Source organism: Macaca thibetana, chromosome 11 (genome assembly GCF_024542745.1).
Source record: "Macaca thibetana thibetana isolate TM-01 chromosome 11, ASM2454274v1, whole genome shotgun sequence".
In the NCBI taxonomy this organism is placed as follows: Eukaryota; Metazoa; Chordata; class Mammalia; order Primates; family Cercopithecidae; genus Macaca; species Macaca thibetana.
The window spans coordinates 32,781,658-32,803,030 of NC_065588.1; the positions used below are offsets into that span (position 1 = coordinate 32,781,658).

General features: G+C 41.1%; 1 protein-coding gene across 1 annotated transcript in view; it reads right to left on the reverse strand.

The window, feature by feature from the left end:
* Positions 1 to 21,373, reverse strand: part of PKP2 (plakophilin 2) — a 109,434-nt gene that overhangs the window by 38,914 nt on the left and 49,147 nt on the right. Inside the window, 2 exon segments of the mRNA XM_050750254.1 lie at positions 11,710 to 11,810; positions 11,812 to 11,888. Coding sequence (XP_050606211.1) covers positions 11,710 to 11,810; positions 11,812 to 11,888 — 178 coding nt within the window.

The following is a 21,373-nucleotide window of genomic DNA, read 5'->3' on the forward strand; positions in this document are numbered from 1 at the left end:
CTTAAGCTCTTGGCCTCATGTGATCCTCCCACCTGGCCCTCAAAGTGCTGGGATTACAGGTGTAAGCTACTGTGCCTGGCCCAGGAATTTTTTTTTTTTTTTTCAAAATTTTTTGAGACAAAGTCTCACTCTGTTGCCCAGGCTGGAGTGTGGTGGCACAATCACAGCTCATTGCAGCCTTAACCTCCTAGGCTGTAGGGATCTTCCCACCTCAGCCTCCTGAGTAGCTGGGACTATAGGCGCATGTCGCCATGCTCAGTGAATTTATTTTTTGTAGAGACAGGGTCTCATGGCGTTGCCCAGGCTGGTCTCAAACTCCTGGTTTCCAGGAATCCTTCTGCCTTGGCCTCCCAAAGTGCTGGGATTACAGATGTGAGCCACGGTGCCCAGCCAAAATTTTGTTTTTTAAATGGGACTATTGCTACTTGATAATGGGTATGGTTTTTACCAACACACAGTTTATGTGCATGTATCATATACAAGGCCTGGTGGCTGTGGGACCAGTCTTTTTTTTTTTTTTTTGAGACAGAGTCTTGCTGTGTTGCCCAGGCTGGAGTGCAGTGGTGAAATCTTGGCTCACTACAACATCTGCCGCCAAGTTCAACTGGTTCTCCTTCCTCAGCCTCCTGAGTAGCTGGGATCATAAGCGTGTGCCACTGTGCCCAGCTAATTTTTGTATTTTTAGTAGAGACAGGGTTTCACCATGTTGGCCAGGCTACTCTCAAACTCCTGACCTCAGGTGACCCACCTGCCTCGGCCTCCCAAAGTGCTGGGATTATAGGCGTAAACCACCGCACCTGGCCTGGGACCAGTCTTGAAGGTCTAATAATCAGCACTCTCTGAGAGAGTGATCACCTCAATGGTTTTAAAAAATTATGCACGCATCACCAACAACTATAGGCTTCCTAGTACTGTGTAATGTAAACTGTATGGTAAGACCCTAAGTGGTATCAGTCAGAAAGCCACTTGGTAGGCAAAGTTAAAGTTATTCCAAGACTAAGTAGGTACTTGACAAGACATCAGCTGATACGCAGGCATCCTTCTTCCTCTTGTTATTTAAGATTTAGGCTTGGGCTTTTGTTTAACTCCCACCTGATACATATCAAACAGTTGGGCCTTGTCTGTGATTAACTAAGAGAAGCAGCACAGTCAGCTTGTGGTTGCACATGACAAAAGGGAAGCCTCATTTGAACTGGCAAGAGGAAGAAAAACTCGATGCCAAAAGAAGGCTTGTCTGTTAACTCTGAAGTCAACATTTTTTCCTGAAGGTATCAACAAACATCAGCCAAAGTCAGCTGTTCATTCTGCAAATAGAGCAACATTGGGAGGTAGGACAAGGCCCTACAACCTACACATCCTGGTCCTTTCCGGACAAGCAAAATTAATGGAACAAAGCTATGTTGTCATCTATTCTGTACCATGAAACTAGAAGGTGGTAGAGCAGAAAATCTAACCTTAAAAATCCTTTAGCTCTGGCCAGGCACAGTGGCTCACGCCTGTAATCCCAGCACTTTGGGAGGCCGAGGTGGGCAGATCACCTGAGGTCAGGAGTTCAACACTATCCTGGCCAACAAGGTGAAACCCCGTCTCCATTAAAAACAAAAAATTAGCTGGGTGTGGTAGCACATGCCTGTAATCCCAGCTACTTGGGAGGCTGAGGCAGGAGAATCGCTTGAACCCAGGAGGCAGAGGTTGCAGTGAGCTGAGATAGTGCTACTTCACTCCAGCCAGGGTGACAGAGTGAGACTCCATCTCAAAAAAAAAAAAAAAAAAAAAAAAAAAAATCCTCTAGCTCTGCTTTCCTGCATTTTCAGGTTTTCCAAAAGCATTCTGAATAGTTAATTCAGCCAGTAATCAACTGGCTGGCAGGCTACATTAATTTCCTCTCAATTAGCTAGAATATGTTATGTAGGACAGAATCCCAAATTCCATTGAAAATAATTCTATTAATTATAAACAGCAAACCGTAATTTTAAAAATACACCGAAGAGCTACTGCAACTTGAATAAGCATTCTTGACACATAAAGGAGATATCTGGAATGTCAGACTAGGAATAATAAAGATGTTTAAGACCTAAAGTAAAATAATATGATGCTTAGATAATCTGTACCTTCAAGACAGGCACAGATTTTAACCACAGGATAGTGACAAAATCGTCAGTTGCTTTATCCCAGTGTATCAACCCCTCACTTTTTATAATAATGAATAAAAACAATTTAGTAGTCATTTTGACTATGATGATAGTCTTACATTTTTTGGAAAAAGACCTTCAGTGTCACAAAATACAGTTCATAAAACACCAATTTGAGCTATATAGATATTTTTCTTTAAACATGAAGATGGTATTAAAAGTCTCTGATAAAGACATTCTTGTGAATTCTTTTTTTTTTGCCCAAGACTCAACTCATAAGCTAACTGATTAAGAAAGCCCAGCAAAAAGAGTCCATTTGATATAATGAGTAAAAATTAATGTCCTGTTTCCTTCCCTGATTTTTCTTCCTCTGTATTGTTCCTATTCATGTATTTTCAGGCAGTCAATATTTATGCACTGATTGATAAGAATAAAGAGTTTCTTTAGCAAAGAGAAGTGTTACATAATTTCTGTAAAGTACAACTTTTAATCTGGGCCAATTTGGTAAAGAAACGAATAGGACAGTGGAAAATGTTAGTCTGAAGAACAGGGACCTTCGTAAAGGGGTCAGTTGGTTGTACATGTGCTGCTTGAGGATTTCAGTGAGACATGTACTCTTAAAAACACTGGGTTCAGGAAGACCATGGTTTACCAGGTAAGCATAGTCATATTTGTTTTGATTTTGTTTGCTTTAATAACTTAAGAACTGTTGAGATATTTCAAAATAATGGCCTAAAACCCTGAAGCTTAGTTCATAAAACAATCATTTTTAAAAATCAGGATCTTATTTACCCATTTAAATACCACTTCCACCTTTTAAATTTACTTAAAGAAAAAGTTGGCCAGGCACGGTGACTCATGCCTGTAATCCCAGCACTTTGGGAGGCTGAGGTGGGCAGATCACAAGGTTAGAAGATTGAGACCAACCTGGCCAACATGGTGAAACCCCGTCTCTACTAAAAATAAAAAATTGACTGGGCGTGGTGGCACACGCCTGTAGTCCCAGCTACTCAGGAGGCTGAGGCAGGAGAATTACTTGAACCCGAGAGGCAGAAGTTGCAGTGTGTGCCACTGCACTCTAGCCTGGCGACAGAGTGAGACACTGTCTCAAAAAAAAAAAAAAAAGATAAATTTACAAAGTAATTTAATTAATTAAACCATGTACTTGTTTGTATATCTAAAGTAACCAACAGAAAATATGGTTATGACCGGTTATGATAGTGTAACATTAGAAATATTGCCAATTCCATTATTTATGAACTTCATATTGCTTATGTTTACACATGAAACATGAAGAGTTTAAATAATCAGCCAAATAACCTGAGGCTGAAGATGATGATTCAATTGTCTTTCTATTTCTGGGAAAGCCAGTCTCAGGGCTGAACTATCTAGATGCTTTCATCAAGTTTCCATTTTGTTTGCACTGTCTCATCTAGCATTACTCTTTTAGTTTTATGTTAAATTCTTCTCCAGAAGTAAATGCATTTAGATTGTGATTTTCAATAGTAAGTTCTGGCCTCTTTTGGGGGCTCCTTAGAAAAATAGTAAAGTGCATTTATCTGGGAGATTATTCAGAATAAGATTTTCAATAGTGCAAGTTCACCTTGGCTCATGCCTGTAGTCCCAGTACTTTGGGAGGCTGGGGGGCTATCACGAGGTCTTTGAGACCACAAAAAAGAAAAAATAGTTGGACTATTTGTATAGTCAAGAGAATCGCTCGAACCTGGGAGGCAGAGGTTGCAGTGGGCTGAGATTGTGCCATTGCACTCCTGCCCAGGTGACACAGCAAGATTGTCTCCAAAAAAAAAAGAAAGAAAAGAAAATGCATAATCACGAAAATGTAGATGCAGTAAATTTCTAAAGTTTGGTACCAAGATATACCTTAAAAATTATATTCAGTATGTGGTTTTTTGGTGTATATGTGCTGGAGAAGACAGTTGTAACTGAATATATTAAAAATGTACATGGAGACATTCATTTTTCAGAGAGTAGCTTGTACTGATATTCCAAAACAACTTGCCCTTAACTCTGTGACTAATTAGAAACAAGATTGATAGTTACGGCTTTTCTTTCTAAAGGTACAGTTTGCTTCCTCTGACAAGCCACTCCAGCTAGATTTCCAGTGGAAGAGACAATGAAAGTTTCTTTTAAGAATTTAAATAATTTTAAGTAATAAAATGTAATACATAAAAGGATATTATACATTCAAAACACATTTACTATAGGATGAAAGGTGGGAGAAAGTGAACTTTATGTCATTTGTAGGAGAAATGCATTACAAATTGCTTTTCGTCGTTCACCAGCATACACAGGCATAAAATGCATTGAGAAAAAAAGAATATGTTTTATAATGTGTACTGACAAATTCTGGGTAGACCTTCATAAAGCAGACTGCATCTTCATCTTAAGGTGGCAATTTTATAAGCCTTTTCTCATAAGCAGATGGTCAACAAAATACAGTAACTCAGGAAAATGACTTTTTAGGGCTTTATGAATTCAGATTTTTAATATGACTATAGTATTTAAGAATGCTGGAGACAACCTAATGATAGAATGATGATCTGACGACTGAGATGGACATTCAAACACCTACTCATCCTTTAACAGTTTGACCTTCTCCAGAAAAAATTCCCAACTCCCAAGGCAAAGTGAGTGAAGCAACTCAATGCTTTGATAACAGTTTATTCATTCCTCTCTTTAATCTCTTACCAAAAGGATTGTCACGATCTCTTCAGGTGCCATTTTCCTCCACTAAACCCAGAGTTCCTCCAGGGCAAAAATAGGTCCCATTCCATTTTGAAATCTCAGAAATTTAAATAGTGGTTTGGATAGAGGAGGCCTTCAACATACTCCAGGAATAACAAAAGGGTTGGATAAGAGGGAGAATAAATGAAGACCAGTGGCAGAATCCCAAGAAGGCTGGACTAGCTGTCATTCTCAAATTTCTGATAGCTGGTTCTATAACTGTGGAAGAGTCTTGGGGACTTAATTTCTTCCCCTGAAGAATGAGGCCACTAACAGAAGCTCCCTAGATGTGTTTGGTTTTGACCTAAGTGTTTTCCAGAACTTGACTCTCACTGCTCTTAGGGCAAGTGTTTTTCCCCTTCTCTAGTCTGACAGAGCCAGCCCATTCCTCATGTCTTACACCTGCCCACTTAAGTGCCTACCTTAGCCCTGAGGCATTTTAATTTATTACCTCTAAATTGCTTCCAGTTCTTGTCCTTTAAGAGAAGAAAGAAGCTGAGGGAGGAGGAGGGGAGAAAGAAGGAAAGAAAGAAAGAGGAGGAAAGAAGCTATAAGAATAATAAGCAGAAATGATGGTAAATTTTTGGCAGCAATTCAGACTTATCCCAGATAATAACCATTGGTTTTATTTATGCTACATTCAGAGGTTTTCCAATCAGTGATGTGGAAAATAGAGTTAATAGTCAGGTTACACCAATTCCCTAGGATGAGCCACAGTATAAATTCATACTACAAAAAAAAAACAGGACTCACAATAGGTGTGTGTGTGTCTAGAGGGGTATGGAATCAAAGAAGACAGCCATTGCATTTTTTTTTTTTTTTGAAGTGGAGTCTTTCTCTGTGGCCCAGGCTGGAGTGCAGTGGCGTGATTTCGGCTCACTGCAAGCTCCACCTCCTGGGTTCAAGCGATTCTCCTACCTCAGCCTCCCGAGTAGCTGGGATTACAGGTGCCCGCCACTATGCCCAGCTAATTTTTTGTATTTTTAGTAGAGATGAGGTTTCACCATGTTGGGCAGGCTGCTCTTGAACTCCTGACCTGTTGATCAGTCTGCCTCGGCCTCCCGAAGTGCTGGGATTACAGGCATGAACCACTGTGCCCGGCCTACTCTTTTGGTAATTTAAAATTCTAAGCCTATTAAATAAATATTTTGGAATTTGAAATATTTGGAAGAGCAATCTGATAATTGCAATACATATTTTAACTAAGTTATACTTCTTACTCCAAGTAAATAAAGGATGCTGTGAAAAAAAAAAGAGATATTTTAGCAGCTTTTCTCCACTGAAGAAAGAAAAAGAAAGAGGAAAAAAAGAAAAAAAGGAAAAAAAAAGAAAAAAAAAGAAAGAAGAAGAAAACATGCTGAAGTTTCATTATACCGTCTAAGAAAACAAAGGAATTGCTTCTTCTTTGAAAAGGAGTGTTTATGGAGAAATATGCCTATACCTTAGTTACCTATGTTGTGATGTTAAAGTAATCAACTAATGGAAATTCAGTGCTAGCAGCTTGCTGATAAATGTTTAACAACCAGCTTTCTAGGGCTGTGGTAGGGGGAGACGTCTGACTTGCAGAGTTTGTCAATTTCTTTCTTTCTTTGTTTTTAGAGATGGGTCCATGTTGCCCAGGCTGGACCTCTGGGCTCAGGCAATCCTCCTGCCTCAGCCTCCCAAGTTGTTGGGACTACTGGCACACACCACTGTGCCTGGCTTGTGTTTGCCAGTTTCTTACTAAAATACTCCCATCACGGCTAGTCTCAAGCTACCAACATGGCGTCACTGAACACGGAATGATGCTGAAATGCCAAGAATCCCTCTCACTTGCCGGCTCCAACACACTGGAGTGTACAATTTATTTTCCTCTCCTATCTTGGATTTTACCAGTCATTAAGCTAGTGTAGTATGACTTAAGAAAAAAAACGGAAACTTTATGTGGGCACATGGTTATCCCTGTTGCAAAATTTGTATCACCTTTCAGTGAGTGACTTCAGTGGTGAAAAGTATGTAATTCCAAAGGGCGCTAAAGAAAGCACCGATGCCTGTGGTAAATGCTGTTGCAGGCACATGCTCATCCTAAAGACAAATGATCCGGTACATCCCCAAGGTGGCGGACCTGACAGTGCTAGTCTTTTTTGAAGGATAAATTATGCATGTTCTCTTAGAGGAGTGACCTCACTATAGAAGCTTCCGGTGGGCAGAACTGAAGTCACTGCCACAAGTTCGTTAGTTAAGCAAACATTCTACCTACAGAGCAGATTTGCTCAGCACCATTGCCACGTGCAGACCAGAAACGATCTTAACGTCAAGTCTAGTAAGTGGAGAAAGTCACTGGTGTATGCACAAGTTTTTCTCCAAAATAGACGGAAAGAATTTATTATAGTAATCTAAATCAAACACAATGCTCGAAATACTACTCAATTTAGTTCACTGTCGGCTCTGAATACATGTAGGGAGAAAATAACACCAATCAATTTGTGGCAATTAAGATATTCGGTAACATTCATGAGTTTTAAAAATGTAGCTAAGATTAATTCTTACTAGAACCAGTCAACATCTGTCTTAAAAATTTTTAAGAGTGAGCTGGAGACATAAATGAGCAACTACTTAGCAGACACCTCTATGTCCTGGAAATCAATGCTATGTGACTGCAGGTTCCATGGAGGTCTTTTCTTTTCTTTTTTTTTTTTTTTTTTTTGAGACGGAGTCTCGCTCTGTCGCCCAGGCTGGAGTGCAGTGGCCGGATCTCAGCTCACTGCAAGCTCCGTCCATGGAGGTCTTTGCTTACATTCTGACTCATATCCTGAATATTCTCCTGGTGGCCTTTCTATCCATTGTGATGACATCTACCCTGAAGTTGTCTACAATGCCATCTCCTACCTTGGAAAGGTGTCTCATTTCATATACTTCATCTTTGTATCTTCTTTGATTATATGAAATGCAGTGCAGAGTTCTACATGCACAGAACTTCAAAAAGAACAACACTGAAATGCTGATACAATGCCCATAATGACAACTGAATATGCCTGTAAATTGGCAATATCTGACCCTGTGGTGTCTTGAGACTATGAAGGGCAGGGGCTTTATCCACCTAAGCACAATCTGTGGACATATGACAAATACTAATGTATCTAGCATACTAAGACCTTCGGCTTTGAAGACAAGCTTCCCGCATTTGAATTTCAACTGTCTACTGCTAGCCATATGACTTTAGGAAAATCACTCAACCTCTTTGAGGTGTTTCCTCATCTATAAAATGAGGAAAACCTACCTTGTAGGGGCTGCTGCTGAGAATAAACTGAGAAAAACCTCATAAGGCATTTAGAGCAGTTTCTAGAACATAACAACAATAAATGTTAGCTATTATTGTTATAAATGAGATATACAGATGAAATCGGAAGGGACAGTTTAGTAAACATATATATTATGGTACTCACTTCCCAGATTTTGGCTATATTCTGCTTTTGGAAGGTGAAATTCAAATAAGTGTTCTGGACTGTTTTGCAAACACTGTTTAAAACAGTGCTATTCTGACTAGAGTGTATTCAGCTACTATATGTTCTGAAAAATGTGTGCCAACCAGGGCATTGCTACAACCAACCAATGTATATCTTCTACTCATCAATCGTAAGGGGAGACTACAGGAAGAGATTTGTAACTAGCATCGTTGCCTTTAGATTTTTACCTTCACAATACACCTTTCCCTGTTGATACTATCATTCTTCTTCTTCCCACAAAAATTATCATATCTCTGTCCTCCATACTAGCTAATTTTGCTTACAGAAGAAAAAAAATTAACTCCTGTTTCTCAAAGAACTAAAAATAGAATTACCATTCAATCCAGCAATCCCATTACTGGGTTTATATACAAAGGAAAATAAATTGTTCTACCGAAAAGGCACATGCGCTCTCATGTTCATCACAGCAGTTCACAATAACAAAGACATGGCTAGATGCCTATCAATAGGGGACTGGATAAGGAAAATGTGGTACACATATACCATGGAATACTACACAGCCATGAAAAAGAATGAAATCATGTCCTTTGCAGCAACATGGATGCAGCTGGAAGCCATTATTCTAAGCAAATTAATGCAGCAATAGAAAACCAAATATCACATATTCTCACTTAAAAATGGGAGCTAAACACTGGATACAAATAGATACAAAAATGGGAACAACAAACATTGGGGATTTCAAAAACAGGGAGGGACAGAGTAGGAAAAAGAGTTCAAAATCCATCTATTGGGTACTAAGTTCACTATTTGAGTGATGGGCACATTAGAAGGCCAAACCTCGGCATCATACAATGTACCTGTGTAACAAACCTGTACGTGTACTTCCTGAATCGGAAATTTAAAAAAAAGTTAACTCCTTAATGTGATCCTCAAGATCCCCACTATCTGGCTTTAGCCTATGTTTCCAATTTCTGTTTGATTACTTTCTACCACAAACTCCACACTCTTATCAGACTCGACTATTCACCAAATTCACCATGTATTTTCATTTATTCACTCATTCATTTATTCATTTTATTCAAATACCTTGCTCACTTACTATATGCTGAAAACTTTGCTAGGTGTTAGGCATTAAAGACGGTTTTTAAATGCATAGGCTTAGCTTCTATGGCATTCACAATCTATTAATAGTAGAAAAGCTATGTAAACAACTATCATAATACAGCTATGTGACAAAATCAGTAACGGCAAGTGGTGACTTGCCTACAAATTCCCATTTGATCAACCTCAGGAACAAGCACTAGCTTTTGCTGGGGAAGCTGGAAAATGTTTCATAGAAAACACAAACTTTATCTTTGGTTTTAAATCATTAGGAGATTAAGTATTCAATAGGCAGATAATAGAAAATGTTTACCAGGCAAATACAATTAAATAAAGTCTTGATAAGAAAGTACTATGACATCTAAGGAAAAGCAAGTACTTCGGTGGGTATGAAGTATATTTGTGGGAAAAAAGGTGGTAATGAAGGTTGTGGATAGACTGAAAAGGGCTGTGTATACTGTCATGGACCAACGTGTCTTCCATTTTTGTTTGGTTCACCCAGCAAGTTCTTCCACCCTTTTCTTATGGTAATAGATCTTGCTGTCCTTGCTATAAAAGCAGGTATCTGATCCAGGCTTGGACAATCCAGGTCAAAAGTGGCTCAAATGATGTGCCCCTTTCTGAAGCCAGGCCAGGAAAAAACTTTCCCTGTGATTGGCACAATCATTTTAAGAAAGACGTGCACTTTTTTGTGTGTGTGGCTAAGCAAGGGCTGCCTATGATTAAGTTATTAAGCAGAGAAGGCTTGTTTGCATTTGCAGGAAATGAGCCCACTAGGAAAAACGAAGAGCAAGAAGAGATGAGATACAAATAGAAAAAGAGTGAGTCCCAGGAATGCTGAATTCTGTCCCAAAAAGGGAATACGGCCATGGTTCCTGGTATACTTCCTTCACTTCCTCAAGTGACCTGCAATATCTCAGCCACATGGGCCAATGAATTCCTACTTGTTTCAGTGAGTTTAAGTTTGGTCTCCACCACTTTCAATGGAAACAGTCCTAATACATCTGCCATACTAAGAACTCTGTTTTATGTGGTAAGGCAATGGGAGCCGAAGAGAAACTTTAAGACGTGAAATGTGTTTAAGCAGGTGAGCGATGGATCAAAAGTGCACTAGAAAAGCAGATTCAATGGGCAGTACAGAAGATGGATTCAAGGAAGGCCATTTAGGCACTTCTTACGCCTTTCAAGAACGTGGTCCTTTATCTTTAGAGAATTTCTGACTACCGAAATAGTCCAGCAAGGCCCAGCTCACTTGACCCCTTTCTCTAGTGCCCTTCTGATCTCACCAGACGTCATGAATGGTCCTTTGTTCTGCATTCCCGCAGCGCTTCACTTGCACCTTTGACATCTTAGTTCGCAAACTTCAGTGTCTGTCAGAATCACCTAGAGGCTTGTTAAAACTAGACTGCTGGGCCTGACCTTGAGCATTTCTGACTCAGGAGGTCTGGGGTGGGACCTGAGAATGCTAACAGCTTCCAGGTGGTGCTGGACCTGTGGCCAGCTTTGAGAACTGCTGCTGTCTTTTATCTGTGTCCCCTGCTCCAGTAAACATTCCTTACAGATATTCTTGTTTTGTATGTTTTGAGACAGGGTCTTGCTCTGTCACTCAGGCTGGAGTGCAGTGGTGCAATCAGGGCTCACTGGAAACTCAAACCTCCTGTGCTCAAGAGATTCTCTGTCCCAGCCTCCCGAGTAGGTGGGACTACATGTCCACACCACCATGCTCAGCTAATTGTTTTCATTTTTTTGTGGAGACAGGGTCTTGCTATGTTGCCCAGGCTGGTCTTGAACTCCTGACCTCAAGTGATCCTCCTGTCTCAGCCTCCCAAAGTGCTGGGATTTCAAGTGTAAGCCACTGCACCCAGCCAAGGGTTTTCTTATTCATCTTTGTATAGCCTTCAGTAGCTAACATAATGTTTTACACAAAATTGGCATTTGATATGTATTACTGTGTGATTAACTATGGAGATAAAATAAACATATTATCGTAATAAATTTTTTCAGTTACCATCCAAATAGAGTCTCTCAAAAAAATCAACTGTGTAGGCCGGGCACAGTGTCTCACGCCTGTAATCCCAGCACTTTGGGAGGCTGAGGCAGGCAGATCACTGTACTCCAGCCTGGGCAACAGAGCGAGACTCTGTATATTTTTTTTTAAACAAACAAACAAACAAACAAACTGTGTAACTAGAGAAAGAACCAAAGGCAGAACATATCCTGACTTCCTTGGGGCTACCTAATTTTTGATTACATCTTCTATCAGGGCAGGGTACAGGTAGCATTACCTTAGGCATCCGGTGACGTTGTAGAATATGTCAAAATCGAGCAAACCATTTGCTTTTGGGTAGTCTCCTTCAGGCCACCCAGAAAAGGGGATGATGATATTTCTCGGTCAGCGTAAGCAATGCTTCTGTTATCATGAGATTCTTGAGTTTATCATTAGATGACAAATTCCACAGCAAACCTAGAAAAGCACAGAGTTAACATGAAGACAGTGCAGGGTGGGACCAAAATGACTGCTGGCAAGTTCCGTGAAGGCCATCAACTCCAGGGCTATGACTAGTCACAAAAAAATTTGGGGGTGGGGTGGGGCGGGCAGCCCCTTTCCCAAATGGAAGAACCCAATTAGAACTCATTAGATGGTGATGGAGGCTGACCCACGTGAACAATAAATATACGGCTTAGGCTACAAACTGTGCAGGTTTAAACTCATCAGATAGATAAATAAAAGCCACACATACTTAAGCATTTATTGCTGTTTCTCTTAAAGGGCCCTACCACAAAGCTGACCTGGCTGAGATAATAAAGTCTGGGCTCACCAGCAGGGAGGCTTAAAACGGTCCTATTGTAACTAAAACTTCAACATTTTTAAAGAGTTGTAGTTTTTTCTCCCTTAGATACACATGGGAAAATATCTTCCCTGCCTCCTTCCCCACTAACTGTAACTTTCACCTGACATTGTGCCTCCCAGTAAGAGCAGGGAGGGTCTGCAGAAAGCCTTTCTCCATGCCTGTCAACAGGAAGCTGATCAACATCACCAATTAATGTTATTGACTGCTACCCAATCACAGAATCACATCCTCCAGCTATTTATTCTGGCTACCTCATGTATAGTTTTATAGTTTGGCAGTGAAGGAGAGACAAGAGGATCTTCCCTATCTGCCAACTTGCATGGTCAAAGATTAGTACCCTCTTTACTCATTAAATTTTCTCTTTCCTCTTGAATCCCCCATATTAAAGAGAAAGACCATATGGGCTAATCTGAAGAAACTGAGATAATAGCATGTTGTAATTTCTAAGGTATATACTGTGACATACAGACTGAGGCTGGGTACTGAGAGAGAACAGAAAGTGGTATATATATGTACGATTTTTTTTCTTTTTGAAATTTGGAGCTCGAATGCTTCAGATTCAGTGGAAGGAAGACTGTACACCGATTGCTTGCTATTCCAGGGACTCCCAGCAGGTGTAGAGTTGCCTCACCATCTCTTTTTTTTTGAGACTGGGTCTCACTCTATTGCCCATGCTGGAGTGCAGTGGCGGCTTGATCTCGATTCATTGCAATCTCCGCCTCCCAGGTTCAAGTGATGCTCCTGCCTCAGCCTCCCAAGTAGCTGGAATTACAGGTGCCCTCCACCATGCCTGACTAATTTTTGTATTTTTAGTAGAGACGGGTTCCACCATGTTGGCCAGGCTGGTCTCAAACTCCTGACCTCAAATGATCTGCTGCCTCAGTCTCCCAAAGTGCTGGGATTACAGTCATGAGCCATTGCCTGGCCCGCCTCATCATCTTTCATACCGCAATAGGTTACCCTAACTCACTAATGCCCAGGAAAAGGAGAAGAAGGGGCAGAAAGAGAAGGGATGACTCTTCCCTTTCTACCCTATCCTCCTTGCTGCCCAGGCAACAATTCCTACTTCTTTTTTTTCCCTTGAGACGGAGTACTACTTTGTTGCCCAGGCTGGAGTGCGGTGGTGCGATCTCGGCTACTGCAACCTCTGCCTCCCAAGTTTAAGACATTTTCCTTCCTCAGCTTCCCGAGTAGCTGGGATTACAGGCACGCGCCACCATGCCTGGCTAATTTTTGTATTCTCAGTAGAGAAGGGGTTTCACCATGTTGGCCAGGCTGGTCTCGAACTCGACCTGGTGATCTGCCCACCTCGGCCTCCCCAAGTGCTGGGATTACAGGCGTGAGCCACTGTGCCTGACCCAGCAATTCCTACTTTTTTTTTTGAGACAGAGTCTTACTCTGTCGCCTAGGCTGGAGTGCAGTGGTGCAATCTCAGCTCACTGCAACCTCCGCCTTCTGGGTTCAAGTGATTCTCCTGCCTCAGCCTCCTGAGTAGCTGGGATTACAGGTGCACATCACCACACGCTGCTAATTTTTTCGTATTTTTAGTAGAGACAGGGGTCTCACCATATTGGTCAGGCTGGTCTCAAACTCCTGACCTCATGATCCACCCGCCTCGGCCTCCCAAAGTTCTGGGATTACAGGCATGAGCCACCGCGCGCAGCCAAAAATTCCTACTTCTTAAATTGACTGTGGTCTGTGCAAAGGAAAGAGGAAGCATAGGTACTCGGAGCAGGCTCCTTTATGAACACAGCAAATGTGGCAGACTTGGCTGAACTCTGTGGCAATCATCATCTCCCCTGAAATAACAGTCTGTATAGTTAAAGCTTGGTAATTACTCAGTATACTTATATTTGGTCCAACCAATTAGAACACATTAGGCTTCAGGCAGTCTTTTGGGCTTAAACAGTTTGCTTCCGCTGTGCAAAGGTAGCTACTTTTTGAAACTGTAACCAGATTTCCATTGGAGCCTACACAGAGCTTCCATTAGATACAGTGACACTGGGTCTGGTGTCTTGTGAGGACTAGATTTCTGGCTTATGAGGAGGTCTTTTCCTGATCAAACTAGCATTTGGGGTTAAGGAGCAGTGTCCCTCAGCCACAGGTTTTGTAACACAATGACTTCATTCCTCCCACTTCTCCTTAAGAGGCCCTGGAAGAGGGACAGATAAGGCCGGGCGCGGTGGCTCACGCCTGTAATCCCAGCACTTTGGGAGGCCGAGGTGGGCGGATCACAAGGTCAGGAGATCGAGACCACGGTGAAACCCCGTCTCTACTAAAAATACAAAAAATTAGCCGGGCGCGGTTGTGGGCGCCTGTAGTCCCAGCTACTCGGGAGGCTGAGGCAGGAGAATGGCGTGAACCCGGGAGGCGGAGCTTGCAGTGAGCCGAGATCGCGCCACTGCACTCCAGCCTGGGCGACAGAGCGAGACTCCGTCTCAAAAAAAAAAAAAAAAAAAAAAAAAGAGGGACAGATAAAACTCAGAAGGTGGTTGAAAACAATTTAAAGGCAAGTCTGAGGTTGAATTTTGGTTACTAAGCTACAAAAGCAAGTTAGAAAGAAGAGAGAAATGAAGAAGAAGAAAAAAAGCTTCTTTAGTTCTAAATAAGCAAACAAATTAATAGTCTCTGCCTGCCAGAAGCTTAAGAACGTGAAGCATAATGACATTTCCTCCTTTTAAAAAGGACCACACAGGGCACTCAAAGGAAAAGTACACCTTACAATAAAAACCAGAGAGGATTAATTGGAACAAAGGGAGTGGAATTTTCCTTCAACAGTCAATATCCTTTAGAGCTTGGCATGCTCTGTTATTTCTACAAAAGTATACAATTTTGGAAGTTTCAGTATAATTTTAGAATTTCTAATATAGGATTTTGCATAGAAATGTCATGCCTGTCAAATTTCTGGGTGGCATGAAAGCTGTGAAAGAACTAAGATGTTCAGTAGAGATTCAGGATTACATATGCTTACACACACACCCCCTCAAACAAAATCAGTGAGTAACCAACTACAAACTGGGAAAATATGTACAAGATGAGATAAAAGGTTAATATTCTTAATATATAGAGTTCTTATAAATCACTAAAAAGTGAAACACCAGTAGAAAAATTGGGAAGGTACACAACACAGAACCAACTGATATTAGGAGCTAATCTACACAGCAATCCATGTTCTCTAGTAACTAAAGAAATGCAAATTTAAACAACTAGATATCATTTTGTATCACTGGAGGAGGCAAAACCAGAACCAATGAGTGGAAATTCTAAAGAAGGAGATTTTGGCTCACTGAAAGGATAAACTTCTAAGAGAGCTTTGACGAAAACAGAAGGAACTACTTGTAAGACCGAGCTCTATCACTGGAGGGAATAAAAATTAGCTTATCCCTTATCAGAAAGTAGATGAGGGCTTTCACCCTGAAATTAAAGTGTTAGACAAGACGAGTGGTTTCCAAATGAGCCCAGTGACAAAACAGACTCACAGTCTTGGGCCATGCCCCAAATTTGCTGAGCCAGAATCTCAGGATGGAGTTCAGGACTTATATTTTTAAAAAATGATTCCAGTTTTGGGCATGATGAAACCAATGGACTAGATGATTCCGAAGAGATGTCCCTTCGATGATCAGATCTGGACTACCTAATATAATATTTACAGTTTGGGTTTTCATGTATTTTATCTTTAACTGTTGGTCAATTTATTCATAGTGTCTTAATGTCTACTAGTATAGTTCTTTGTTGCAGATGGTCTGTCTGCCTGTAATTTTCTACCATGAGGCTCTCATTCTAGCCAAAAAGAAAGGGATCTGGACACTGTTAAGGGATATAATTAGAATAATTATCAATTATAAGAGACAATGATAACTCCTATTATCCAGAAATTTATTGCCAACTGTGATGTTTGCAAAAAATAGCTAACCAGTAAAGGGATCTTAGATATTACAACTCATGTTTAATAATAATGGCCTCAGCCGGGCACGGTGGCTCACGCCTATAATCCCAGCACTTTGGGAGGCCAAGGTGGGTGGATCATGTGGTCAGGAGATCAAGACCATCATGGCTAACACGGTGAAACCCTGTCTCTACTAAAAATACAAAAAAAAAAAAAATTAGCTGGGCGTGGTGGTGGGCACCTGTAGTCCCAGCTACTCAGAGGCTGAGGCAGGAGAATGGCGTGAACCAGGGAGGCGGACATTGCAGTGAGCCAAGATAGCGCCACTGCACTCTGGCCTAGGCGACAGAGTGAGACTCCGTCTCAAGATAAATAAATAAATAAATAAATAAATAAATAAATAAATAAATAAAAATAATGACCTCTAGGACAGAAAATATAGTAATTTAACAAATCTGCCTTAACACTTAGGCAGCAAAACTTCCAAATTTTCTGATTAAATAAATCCCTATCTTCAGTGACAAAGAATGAGGAGGAAAAGATGATGACAATGACCACTCGAACAAGGACAAGAAAGAAAACTGGTTCTTTTTAACCGTGTTTTTCAAAGTGGTCAAAGAGTGGGAGGATTTTTTTGTTGTTGTTTTTTGTTTTTGTTTTTTTTTTACAATTTCCCTTACATAGATATACCCCTCCTTTCACCTAAATTTTGCAAAACTTACCTGGAATATCAGGTTATTAAAAAAGTCATGTATTTCAAGTTACATATAAACCCAGGGTACCTTGTTATACATTATGAATGTAGAATAAAATAATATACAATTACTTAAAGTACATAATATTTTATAGCAAAACATTTTGAGTATTTTATTAAAATATAGCTATCCAATTAAGTACTTCTACAAAACATGCAGAGATTAATATGCAGTTTCAGCACATTTCACTGACCATCACCTCTGACTCTTTCATACGTAATGAGAGAGGGATAAGAACCCCTGCTGCACTCTTACCATGACTTGTCCGTTTTCATCCAGGGTATATCCCTGCTCACTCCAGCCAATGCTCACTACTCAGTGACCTTGAAGATGAACTTCTGAGACTAAGATGTGCCGTTCTCATTTCAATTACGGGAACACTACCACACTCACTCAGTAAGGGAGAAAGAACAATCTCACCGGGGTAAGGGGAATGGGGGTGTCTTTGATCCTAAAGTTCTTTCATTAGAAGAGAAGATCCTAGCCTACTACTGGAAATGTCAGGAAAGTCAGTGAGTTTAGATTCGTTCCCAGTGATGCTAAACTTCTTATGCACGTGTAGAAACAGATGGTTCCTTTTGTATATTTTGGCTAGAAAAATGAAGGTCTTATCTTAAAACACACCTGACTCTCTTACTGGTATGTATTCTAGGTATTTCCAGGCCAGAAGACTCTTTTTCACATTTGGTCAGACATCCACAGTTGTTGAGAAACTAACGTGAGCACCACAGCTCATTCTGTGATTAAATACACGGCATGGCAGAAGTGGCAACTTAACATTAAAGGATGCAAACGCGGCTCAGAGACGCCCCTTTCTTCAAAATTCTGCTGAAAGTCGGGAGGAAACTGAGAGTAAAGTATGGAAAGATGGCATTTGAAATGCTTCAGAGAAGTGAAGTTGAGCCAACTATTGAAGGATGAGCGGGTTCTCCAGGCAGTTTAAGTGTGCAAAAGTTTTCTACTCTAAGACAGCAGCAGAGACAGACACCAAGACAGAAAACAGGCATAGAGCAGACCAGCAGGTTCTTTAGGATTTCAGAACTTAGGCTGGAAGAAGATGAGAGGAGACCCTGCTGCCAATGATCATCAGGCTCACATCATAACACCTTTGTGTGGGATACTACAGAGTACGGGCTTCATCTCACGGGAAGCAGGGAGCACAGTGGGACAGTATGTTTATTAGAAAGACAACCCTAGAAGCAGAATGGAGGATAGTCTGGCGATGTGCAATACTGAATCCCAGCGGCCAGGTAAGAAAGAGGCTACTACTGCAGGAGTAGAGTGAGAGATGAAGACAGCTTGAACCAAGGCAGAGACAAGAAGAGAGGGGGCCGGGCACGGTGGCTCACGCCTGTAATCCCAGCACTTTGGAAGGCCGAGGCCAGCGGATCACCTGAGGTCAGGAGGTTCGAGACCAGCCTGACCAACATGGAGAAACCCCGTCTCTACTAAAAATACAAAATTAGCTCGGCATGGTGGCTCATGCCTGTAATCCCAGCTACTCGGGAGGCTGAGGCAGGAGAATTGCTTGAACCTGGGAGGCAGAGGTTGCGGTGAGCCGAGATCGCGCCATTGCACTCCAGCTTGGGTAACAAGAGTGAAACTCCTTCTCAAAAAAAAAAAAAAAAAAAAAAAATAGAGAGGAAGGGTCAAACAGGAGTGAGGAAGAGCTCTCTGATGAGAGTCTCAAAGACTACAGAAATGAGTCATCACGTGCCTCAAAAGTAGGCAGGATGACAGCAAAACACTCAGACACAACTAGGTTCAAACCTGGGCTTTGTACTTTACTATTTATACAACTTTGGGCAATTAACCCCTCTGAGTCTCATACTGATCATATGTAAATCACCAATTATGCTTCCACCTCTTACGGAGTTGTCAGGAGAAACTGGATAAAAAAAAATAGAAAGCCCTAGCTTAGTGACCAACACATAATAGAGGTTCAGAAAAAAAAAAAAGGTCTAAGAAATAGACCAGTAAGATTCACATATATACTTACTTTCTTTGTGTTTCTAAACAAAGATATAAACATGTCTATATTAGGTTAACAATTTATTTCCGAGGCCCAGAAAGCCCTTATTTAGCTCTTCTATTAGTAGAGCCACAGGGAGTAATTTAGAAGGATTTGTATCAAATGTTCAAATGTCTGTTTGGTTCAATTAGCATGTAATGAACACCCTCCAGGAGGGATGTTTGGCTTATACTAGAAATCCTGGGTGCTGTACAATCAACTTCCATTTATCAGCTCTATAGCTGATGTAATGATGCCTGAATGGTTTCATATGGAATCAACATCACAGAATGTTCTCTGACGTTAGTCTCCTATTGCCTATGCAGGAGAAGAGGAACCGTGCTTCAATGGCTTGTTCCCTCGACATATGCAAGCACACACACATTTCCCAAGCTTTCTAACTACCAGGCACCCTAACTCCAAATCACGCTATTTTCCATGTTTCCTCTAAATGACTGGCAGCTAGCTTCTTTCTGCCTCTTTGCCTTGCTAGTGATGCTCACTTTGCCAGGAATAACTTTCATCCTCCTTCAAAACACCAGTCCAAAGCCTATTCCTCTTTTAAGGTCCACAATGAAACATAATCCCATCAGGAAATGCTGTCTACTGCTGCTTTTGCATTACAACACAATTGAGAATTGCTACTGAATCTGTATGACCTACAAAGGCTAAAATGTTCACTGTCTTACCCTTTACAGAAAATGTTTGCTTACCTCTGCTCTATGTGAATGGAGGTAAGTGATGAACTTTTCCAGGGGCTATAAAACTAGTAGATGGAGAAACAAAATCCAATGTGGGTGCAGTGGTGTGTCCCTGTAGTCCCAGCTACTCAGGAGGCTGAGGCAGGAGGATCTCATGAGCCCAGGAGACCAGCCTAGGCAGCACAGTGAGATCTCCATCCTTTAAAAAAACAAAAACAACAACAACAAAAAACCCAAATCCACACCCTTCCTAGGCTGTGATTCTCAGTGCCCGACCTCTGAAAGCTGCTCTGTAAATGTTGGTTAAATGAATGGAATCACTTTTAATTTCTACAGGCATTTTACTACAAATCATGGATATGAAAAGAAATCCCTCATGGGACATGACAAAATGCTGGCAAGAGGGTAGCATGGTACTAGCCAGGCGCGGTGGCTCATGCCTGTAATCCCAGCACTTTGGGAGGTGGAGGCAGGAGGATTCCCTGAGGTCGGGAGCTCGAGACCAGCCTGACCAACATGGCGAAACCCTGTCTCTACTAAAAATACAAAAAATTAGCTGGGCGTGGTGGTGAGTGCCTGTAACCCCAGCTTACTTGGGAGAGTGAGGCAGGGAGAATTGCTTGAACCCCAGAGGTGGAGGTTGCAGTGAGCTGAGATCGTGCCACTGCACTCCAGCCTGGGCGACAAAGCAAGACTCCATCTCAAGAAAAAAAAAAAAAAGAGAGAGTAGAGAGAGTAGCATGGTACCTCACATAGTTTTATAAAATTAAAATACATCAGAATTTAAAATGTGATATTTAGCAATATGGATACAGCTGGAGGTCATTATCCTAAGCAAATTAATGCAAAAACAAAAAATCAAATACTACATATTCTCACTTACAAATGGGAGCTAAACATTGGGTATACATGGACATAAAGATGACTAAAACAGGGAGGAAAGGATGGAGGCAAGGGTTGAAAAACTATCTATTGGGTACTACGCTGAGTACCTGGATGACAGGACCATTCGTACCCCACACCTCAGCACCACACAATATACCCATGTGACACACTTGCACATGTAACCCCAAATCTAACATGAATGTTGAATTTTTAAAAAATGTGATATTTTAAGATACAAAGCGAGTAGAGACAATGACAAAGTCTTTATAGAGAAATTAAACCTATCGTATAACTAAATGAATAAGGTGGAAGAGCAAAATATATTCAATTCAATTTAAAACAGTCTTTGTGGAGTACTTCCTTTAAAAGTATTTACCAGAACACTGTCAACTATTATACATAGTTAATTTAAAAAAAACCTCTTCTATGATATATATTCTTTGAGCATTTGTTTCCTCATCTATAAAACTGACATAACACCTGATAATATCTAGAAACCCAAGGTTTTTGTGATAATTAAATTAGAAACTGTATGTACATCTCTGAGACACTGAAGATATTTAATAAAAATTTACTGATGATTGCACTCAGTTATGCCTCCTGCAATCTTTTTAAATTCTTTTGAGATAAGGTCTCACTCTGTTGCCCAGGCTGGAGTACAGTGGTGCAATCATGGCCCACTGTACCAACCTCAACCTCCTGGGCTCAAGCAATCCTCCCACCTCAGCCTCCTGAGTAGCTGAGACTACAGGCACACACCACTACCACGCCTGGCTAATTCCTTATTTTTCGTACAGACAGGGTCCCACTGTGTTGCCCAGGCTGATCTTGAACTCCTGGGCTCAAGCAATCCCCCTGC